The 9,671-nt window shown below is 38.1% G+C and overlaps 1 protein-coding gene across 2 annotated transcripts in view; it reads right to left on the bottom strand.

Annotated features, from left to right (window-relative positions):
- Positions 1-9,671, bottom strand: part of BRINP3 (BMP/retinoic acid inducible neural specific 3) — a 334,303-nt gene that overhangs the window by 128,756 nt on the left and 195,876 nt on the right. For both annotated transcript variants that reach the window (XM_019530987.1, XM_019530988.1), the window contains exon 4: positions 8,614-8,804. In XM_019530987.1, coding sequence (XP_019386532.1) covers positions 8,614-8,804 — 191 coding nt within the window. The remainder of the gene's footprint in view (positions 1-8,613; positions 8,805-9,671) is intronic.

Raw genomic sequence — 9,671 nt, 5'->3', positions numbered from 1 at the left:
CACTACCACCCTCTGGGTGCGGCCCTCCAGCCAGTTGGCGACCCATTTGACTGTGTGGGTGTCTACACCACAGCCCCCCAGTTTCTTAATGTAAGAAAGTAGTGGTATAGGGTGAGGGGTCAGACCTCTTCCCCATGCTTCCTTGCTTGCCACACACCCTTGTACAACCCATACTAGTGCTATCCCTATTCCTCGTCCCCTTGTCCCTAATGTCTGTGCCTTCCTCTCCATTCCCTGCCTCTCCTATCCCCTGTACTGCAATGCAACCTGCTTCACGCCCTTTGTCCCCCATGCCCATGCCTCCCTCTTCCTCCTTTCCTGCTCCATGCCAAACTATCTTCTACTGCAGCTCTGTTCCCCCCAGGGCAGTCAGCCTCGGCCTAGGCTGGCCAGGGAGAAATGGAGGCAGCTCCTATCCCAGCTGGGTATAGGATGGAGAAAGTAAGGGGAGGTTCAGGAAAGCTGGGTGGAGGAAGGGGGTGGGGGGCAAGGGATGGATGGTGGGGGGGAAAGCTGTAGGTTCTGCTCCTTTCCATAGTTTCATAGATGTTAGGGTCAGAAGGGACCTATTAGATCATCAAGTTCAACCCCCTCCCCTGGGCAGGAATGAGTGCTGGAGTCACATGACCCAAACCAGGTGTCTGTCTAATCTCCTTTTAAATACCTCCAAGGAAGAGGACAGCATCACCTCCTTTGGAAGCATATTCTACATTTTGGCAACCCTCACTGTAAAGAATTCTTTTCCTGATGTCCAATCTGAATTTGCTCTCTTCCAGTTTGTGGCCATTATTTCTAGTTACCCTGACAGGCACCCTGGTAAACATTGTATCCCCTATATCTTGCTGCCTCCCCCCACCACCCTGATGGATTTGTAGGTGGCCATGAGATCACCTCTTAGCCTCCTCTTGCACAGGCTGAATTGTTTCAGGTCTCCCAATAGGTCCACATTGCGGGTTTTCTGTAGGCCTTTAACCAGACAAGTGGCCCTCCTCTGAACCCTCTCCAGGCCATTCACATCCCTCCTGAAGTGCGGCACCCAAAACTGGACACAGTACTCCAGCTGCGCCCTAACCAATGCCACATAGAGGGGAAGTATCACCGCCCTAGACCTGTCTGTGATACACTTACTTATGCAAGAAAAGGTGCAGTTAGCTTTACTCATTACGTCATCACACTGGTGACTCATGTTTATTTTGGAGTCGACTATGACTCTGAGATCCCCTTCTGCAGTTGTGCTACTTAGAGTGGTACCTCCCAGAATGTTGGAGTATTGGTGGTTCTTCCACCCCAGGTGCAATGCATGACACTTATCCTTGTTAAACTGCATCCTATTCTGTTCAGCCCATTTCCCTTCCAAATGAGACACTCTCACCCAAGGTAGGCAGTGGTTCAGCTCTGGCTTTAGCTCTGAGCCTGTGGCCAAACCTAGAGTTGAGCTGCCACCTGCCCTAGGCTCATACTCAAAACCCAAACTGGCTTTTTTTCCACATGCTGATTTGGGGGGGTAGGGGGTGGAAGAGAGGGCTTGTCTCAGTTTCAAGGAAAAACAACACCGTCAATTTTTAATGGCATGACCATTGACAATTCTGCACATATTGTATTCCTGGCTAATTATATCACAGTTAACAAACTTGATTACATTCATCAAATATGCTGGCATCAATCCTTTCCTTGTGCTGTATATTTGCATACTGAAGAAATCACAGTTTTGATTTGAAATAACAGTATTTGTTCCTAGCAAATTAAAAATAAATCATGAATATGACTTAAAGGATTTTTCTCCCTCCTGATGACGGAGATTAGGGTCAGGACAGAAAAGCTGATAAATTAGCTTTCTAACTCATCATAATTCTATCCTCCTCCTCTAGTTCAATAAATTAAAGCATCAGGGCTGGACAGAAAATGATTTTTGTTATGACTTATTAGAATGATTTTCTTGTTTAGGATGTACAAAATGACATAAACTGATCAGGTGTTAATTGTTTTGAGTGGAATGGATATCACTTCAGGCAGTTATTTGGAGGGTGAAGAAGACTTCATTAACACATTCTGTTTTCTATAGGTAAACTGAATTAATTTTCTTAAACTGAGAAAAACAAAAACAGAAATATATGGGGCCTTTTAAAGAGGAATAATCTGAGCATAAAACTTCTGAGTTATAATTTTTAGACTCTTGTTGACTGGTTTTATAACTTTTGCTCAAGTGACTTAGGGCATGATTATATTGCCTCCAACCATACTAGGGAGAACTGCCAACAAAAGATACATCACCCACTTATTCCTACTCTATGTGCACTAACAGTCAAAGGATATAATATACCCACTGTTAGAGCAGTGCTGGGTATATGTTAATAAACACACCTAAGAACCATGAAGTCTTGGCTGTATACCAAAGAGCACATTTGTTATATATATTTGTTGTAACAAATAGGACACTGCTCTTGCTATTCTTCCTGCTTAACATGCACCTAAAAATTGTTTTATATATATATACACACACACACATACACACGTGTATGTGTGTGTGTGTGTGTGTGTGTATATGTGTGTGTGTGTGTGTATAACATTTATTGAACTGGAGGAGGAGGATAGAATTATGATGAGTTAGAAAGACAATTTATTAGCTTTGCTGTCCTGACCCTAATGTATGTCATCAGGAGGAGGGAGAAAAATCTTCCAAGCCTTACTTAAGCATGCAACAATTGTATATATGTATACATACAAATTGTGTATGTATTAATACACACATACACTTGTATGTATACATATATACAATTGTTAGGTTAACGTTAGGCAGAAAGAATAGGAAGAGCATATTTTCAGGGTAGTACATTAAGGATGTACAGCTGTGGTGTAAACATGTTTTTAATGGTTTGATCTTCTCTTCCTCCTTTGTAAACTATAAACATCTTAGGGAATTGGCAGGAGGATGACCTCTCTCTTTGGCCAATTAAGAAGAACAGTAGGGGAGAACTTTTTTTTTACTACAAACATCAGGACCTGTGTGGTTTTCATAAGGTGGACCAGAACCATAGTCATTCAAGAATTTTTGTGTGTATATTTCATAATTTTTTTTAATCTTCACCTCTTAAAGGACTAAGCATGGCAATAATTATTATAGGCCTGTTGTTGTTGTAATTCTGTGGTTAATGTTCACTAGCACCTCCTAATCTTCCAGCTGCATCACAGGACAATCATAGAAGATAAAATATTTGCCCCAAAGTGCTGATACTTTAAATGGCAAATTAGACAGGCAAGAGAGGATGTAATGGGGGTAATAAAGAAGAATATAGGATAAGTAGCTATGGAACAATATGGGACCATTTGATTCAGGAATAAACACATCGTATGGACTTTGAATGATTTTTTTTGCACTCATTTTTACATGAGCAGAGAGAAATGGCTATGTTAGTCTGAAGTTGAGAAGAAAGCAGGGTAGATCTGCACCTTGTGTACTAACTAAATCAGGCAGTTCTGGAAGAGGGAGAGATTTAAGAAAGCATCTGAAAAGGTGAGGCTAGAGGAATAATAATCAGATTTTGCACTACAGTTTTGACTCTCGGTAGGGTAAATTAGCCTGGGTGAAGCTCCATGCTAACAAGTTTAAACCACTTCCAGATGTCTCTAGACAAAGCTTGACTGTACAACAATAATTCTAAGTTAGCTACAGTTGCATTACTCATGTTATTGAATAAATGATTCATACTTCAGTAAATTTAGATTAAAATGTATGTACATTTTACTCTATATGCATAAAATACAATTTCAAAGGCTCATAACTCAAGTCAAATCAAAAACAAATTTTACCAAAACCCCCAGCAAGCCCTTATTCTTCGTAGCATTTGTTACCATGCTGAATAGCAGCTTTTTAGCCCTCAACAAGTTTGGTGGTAGAGATGTTCCAAAAAAAGCTTTTGATTATAGTTATTGGGGGGGGGGGCAGGGAAATGTCAAAATAGTATTAAGCTGAACCTTCTATTTTTAGAAAAACTGTTTTATCAATAAAGGAAAGAAAACATTTACAGATGTGATAGAAAATGTTTTGAAATGTTCACATTTTCAATACCATTTTTTTCTAAACGAAGTTTTAATCTTTCATTTCAAAATGTCCCTTTTTATGAAAAATGTATAAAAATAGTGGAGACTGAAGCAGCATGTTTTTAAAACCTTTGTTTAATAATGGAATTAAAATGCTGAATTCTCATCCTGTTTTTGAATGAAAAAAATATTCATTTTTCCTGAGATGCAAAATCTTCCATTTTAAGCCCCACCTTTTCTTCTTTTTCTTTTTTTAAGGACAGTGCTACTACTGAAAGTATAATTTTCTGAATGTTATAAACAACCAAAAACAGGGTATTAGTAAGAAATCTGGTATGCAACCTTAAAATTATTTTTGGAGACCTGCTAAGAATACTAAATATGGGTTTTACAGCCCTAATATGAATACAATTTATTATAATATTCAGTGACATATTTTAAATAGAACTTTTTATTTGTAGTTCCCAAACCTAATATGTAACACATGAGAAAATAAAACTTACATGTCTATTTTCATTGATGAAGCAGAACAAAGCAATGGAAAGTGAACTGTTCTTTTAAAATGTTCCAAGTTTTGATTTAATGAGAGGCATTATTCGTAATATGTAAGGAAGATGTAACTATATATACTCAAGGACTATCCTGAGAGTAACTATTTAATGTTAAATCTAAAATGCAAATATATATATATATATATATATATATGCAATTAAATTTGAACACAGTCAAAAAAACTAGATATAATGCTGAAAAATTGTCCTTATTCGCTATGTTTCTAATTTATCAAGCTGTTTGTAGTCCAGTATAGGTAACTGAGTAACTAAGTAAGAATGTGAGGTAGCATGTAAGGAAGTGAGTGGAGGCAGAGAAAGTCTGAAAAAATGACACCCTCCTTAAAAAAAAAAAAAAAGGCTAAAATACATAAACCAAAGGAAAAAGAATCCTGCCACCACAGAAGGTGGATTAAAAAATTTAAAAACCCCAACAGAACAAAAAATCAAAAATCTTCATCTAAAGAAAAAAACTTCATGATTTCTATGCCAACGTCCTGTTTTTCTAAGAGCCAAACTTAGCTTTTTTAGTACTTGTATTTGGCAATACTGAATTCTTCTGCATGTTTCAATATTGACAAATTAGTCATGCAACAGACATTCCATCACTGACCTCAGACTAGCAGGTCCTAAACAACAAAACTTCAAAACCCAACTGAAATGTGATATTTCAAAACCATGCATGAACGATGCATGCCTCCAGAGGCTGGGGTGGAGCATGGCAACTGCTCGCAGGTGGCGGCGGTGTTGGGGGTATTGTGGCAGCAAGTGGGGAGCTCCCACAGGTGGCTGCTGCAGTGTCGGTAGCAGGGGCAAGTGCTGACCAGCAGTTGATGACCACCTGCAGATGCTGCCAGCGGCAAGGGGGCGGGTAGTAAGCAACGACCACCTGCAGGCACCACTAGTACCATCGGCAGTGCTTCTTTCAGGGTATGTATTTGCATCCGCATCAACAATGAAACAATGAATCATCAGCAGACTGGATTGTAGTAACTGTTGTCTAAAAAAGAGATTCTGGCTTAGCTCATTACCTGTACTACCTTTTATAACTGTTATGTCCCTAAGTGGTTAATTGTGTGTTTATCCCTCTTCTTAGCAGCATATTCATCCCTTATCTTTTCCTTCTTCCTCTCTATTCTTTTATTTAAATGACTTTATTCTCTTCTATTTGGTAAACTCTGGTCTCTGCAATTCTATTCATAGGGTCTGAAAAAAGAGGCAGTACCCTATGCAAGCTTATGCATTTCTGAACAAGTCAGTACTTGGCCCTTCCTGCAGCCTGACTTCAAACTAACATAGCTAACTGCCTCTCATTAAAAGGGAGTAAATTATTATTTTAATCTATACCCACAGTTCCACTTATATTTTTAGCTTTAACTAGTCTGAACATTATTTTAACATGTATTTCCCTTGAATTTGTCTTGCATGCATTTGTTTAAAGAAACTGGAACAAGCAATCGTATATCAGACTAATTTTTAAAAGCTATGTGATGTTTGTTGGACAAACTTAAAGATGAAGTGGGGAAAATCTGGCATATTTTTCAAAACTATCATATTGGGATACCCAATTTGTATTACATTTACTGTGAATTATAAGTCTGTAGAGCTGAAAATACTTTAATATTTCAATTATCCAAAATAATTTAAATTTTTGACATTACGTTATATATTAAATAAAACAAGAATTATACACACTTCTAAAATATGGGGTAATACTTGGTACTATAACTGTGATGGCTTTTCATGAAGGAGTTAGTCTTTCATGTCCTGAGTTTAGTCACGGGGTCATTTTCTGGCATAGGTTCTTTGGAAGACAGACACACAAGGCTGCCATACAATCATTGGGAAGGCAGAATTGTGGCCCGAGGACAGTGCTGTAACTCAGAAAGGCATCCAGGACTGTCTGATTTATGCCTAGGGTAATTCTAATATCTGAAGCAGCCTAGTGTTAGAAAGGCAGAAATCAGACTTAAAACTAGCATAGGCCCCCACCTCCCTCAAGCTGAAAGTCTTGCTGAATTTTACCCATACTGTTTTTAGATTCTGACACTGAAGAATCTCCACAGGCAGAGCTCTGGCTGCATAACAGTTCTTGTAGGATTGGTATCTTATTTTAATTGTAATGCCAGTGTAATTATCATAAATAAAATTTCATATATAAGATCATAACATTCATTTGAAAATAGTCAGCTCTAATTAATGTTCCTATATATAAAAAAGCAAATAGATGCTATATTGTGAAAAAGTGTGCGGTGGGGGGAGGAAGAGAGAGTGGGGCAGGGGAGAAAGGGAGTTGGGGAAACTAAGCAAATTATATTCCTTTCTCCTGTTTTGCATTCCAACTTTTAATCAACACAAAGGTTTTCTGCTGAATAAAAATGCTCTGAAAATAGAAATCTATTATGCAAATGCTAACAAATTGTCTATCATAGAGAAAGCATAACTTAGAAGGTTTTATATATCAACATTGCCACATGAGACAGAGGAATCATTTTCTACAAGCATCCTATAAGTCAATTGTCCTCATCTGATATGTTGATGGACTATAGTTGGTAATTGTATCCATCTCATGAATGGAGAATGGGTGAAAAGGAAACAAAGTCATTTTTAGCAGTTTATTAAAAGCTTTGGACAAATAGAACAGCTACTGCCCAAATCATTTTACCACCATTTCAATGAGGGTTTTTTTTAAATCAAATAACAGATTATTTGATTAGCTAGTTTGTGCTCTGTAATAAGTTATCTTTAAAAGCAAACCAAACTGCTTCTATTGATGCTGATTTCTACTGTGAAATATCTTAATGTAAAAGGAAAGCCTCTCATACTAACCTTTGTTCTCATGAGAGAAACTTTGTGACAAGGGTAATCTTCCAGGTTCATACCTGAAAGATTTTCTCCTGGAAGAGGCATGTTTCTTCCAAGAGAAATGGAACAGATTCCTGCACACCTCTCATCTCTACTGAGAGAATGATTCTCTTGCTAGAAATGTATATGGTCTAAGATAGCTGGAAAGCAGAAAATAGTACTTAAGACCATGTTTGCATAGATAACTTAATGGGCTTTACATGGTTTAAAACTCCTTGCAATGTTGTGATCTTGTGGCTTCCAAAACTTGGGAGCCATAAATTCACTGTAGTGGAATTCAGAGGTAAATCTAATTAGTCAAGGTGAAATGACTGGTCTACTCACAGCTTGGGAAGAGGCATGTATGGAGCCACTTGGCATGTTTCATAATAGTGTAGTAAATTATTGGCACGGACATGCCCTAAAGGCTACAAAGGCCACTGAAACCAAAGGATTCTGAATTGTATCCTATGTAAAAGCTTTATAAGAAAGGCATCTTCTATTGCAACATAAAATGTATTTTGTTTCTCTGTCTGGATTGTCTTTTGTCCTGAGAGGCCATTTCTGCTAAGTAGTCTCAAAACAGATAGCTCTTCAGATACATAGTTATTGCATCACACAATGTGTACACATCTACCTCTACTAACCTGTTATGTCCCAGTGTAGGAAAAAAAACTATGGCAGATAAATAGACGCTTTGCATCTGGCACAGAAGAATAAGGCTCAGGACATGGGATCAAAATTCTTCTAAATGCATGCATAAAAAAACTTTAAAAAATGAATGCCAACATTTGAATGTATCTTCCAAAAAAAAAAGAACCTCTGGGAACTGGGAAGCTGTGAATTGTGCACCTCTGTCTGAATGATTTCCACGTTACTTAATAAAGTACACACTTAAAAAAAAAAAAAGGCGCAATGCTAAATACTTGCGGTGCTGTTAACTAACTACCTGTAGAACGGAAATTGTATACTCCACATCTAGAAATTTGTATGCAATACTTAAAGTTCACCTTTGAACTAACAACTGATTTACCATACCCTGTACTTGAAATTATCCATTTTATATGAAAGATTATTTCCTAACAAGCTTGTTACATCATTAAAATCACAATCCATAAAGGAATGAAGTAATAAATCTGCAACTGTGTTTTCAGCTTGACTGTAGAGGGATTTTCCTTACCTTTATGGCAGTAGAAGCTATCTGAATATGATGAAGTCTGCGGAGGGTACTGTCTCTGTCAATAAAATAGGAGGCTGCCAGCTGGTGAAGAGTTTCCAAAGTCACAGAAGAGCTGTTGGTACTTGGATCACTTCCTTCTGATCTCTTACTCAGCTTCCGCTTGTCCACAAAAATTGTGAGTGATTCCTCCCCTGCACAAATAAATTAAAAAGTCAGTGCATCTTTCACATCTCCTATTTAATCAGAAATAGGGTGAAAGTCCATTGTTTTCATTCACTTGTGTGTAAAGTTAGCTTTTGGAGCACTGTGTGGTCTTTGTGAATCTGCCCTTAGGTACCCAACTATCATTTGTGCTTCTGGAAACCTCCATGTGAGTTACATATCTCTGAAAACCTTAAACATGGTTAAGACCATGTTTGAAGAATGTATTAAGAAGCATCATTTTCAAAAACCCTAAGCACCAAGTATCTTCCAGTGAATTCAGTGTAGCCTCCTAGGTCCTCAGCACTTTGAAAATCATACCACTCATAAAGGTCTCTTGGGCACCTAGGGTGTCTATACACATGCATTGAGGCTGCTCCAACATGTTGTAATTATAGTATGTCACAGCATGGTAATCACTGTGTTCCAGCACACTTCCATGTCATGGGTATCAGTGTCCCCTCACTGAAAAATGGTGGCAGGGGCACTTTAACTAAAGCTTGTTTGATGAACTTTAAATAAAGTGTTCACTGCCATTTTCCAGTGCAGGGATGCTGATACACGTGATGCTCTGGGTGCTTTAATCAGAATGGCTCTTAGACCCGTTCTAATGAAAGCGCCCCCTTCCCCCAGCATGTGTATAAGTGCCCCTAGGTTGAAAATGTAATGCCCCTAGGCTTGTTAATGTAATATGATTTTTAGTCCTTATTAGAAACCAATTGAAAATCAGATGCAAAAGACTACTTTCATATTTCTAGGTCTTTAATTTCACAATATGAACCATAAAAATACAACAGGCCAAGGTGCAGCACTGGAAGCTTAGGTTAGATATTAGTGAAAAATCTGTCTCAGTAGGA

This window comes from Crocodylus porosus, unplaced genomic scaffold (genome assembly GCF_001723895.1).
Source record: "Crocodylus porosus isolate Cpor-Errol unplaced genomic scaffold, CroPor_comp1, whole genome shotgun sequence".
Lineage (NCBI taxonomy): Eukaryota > Metazoa > Chordata > Crocodylia > Crocodylidae > Crocodylus > Crocodylus porosus.
Note: the sequence above shows the minus strand (reverse complement) of the source record. Positions and strands in the feature narration are given on the sequence as shown.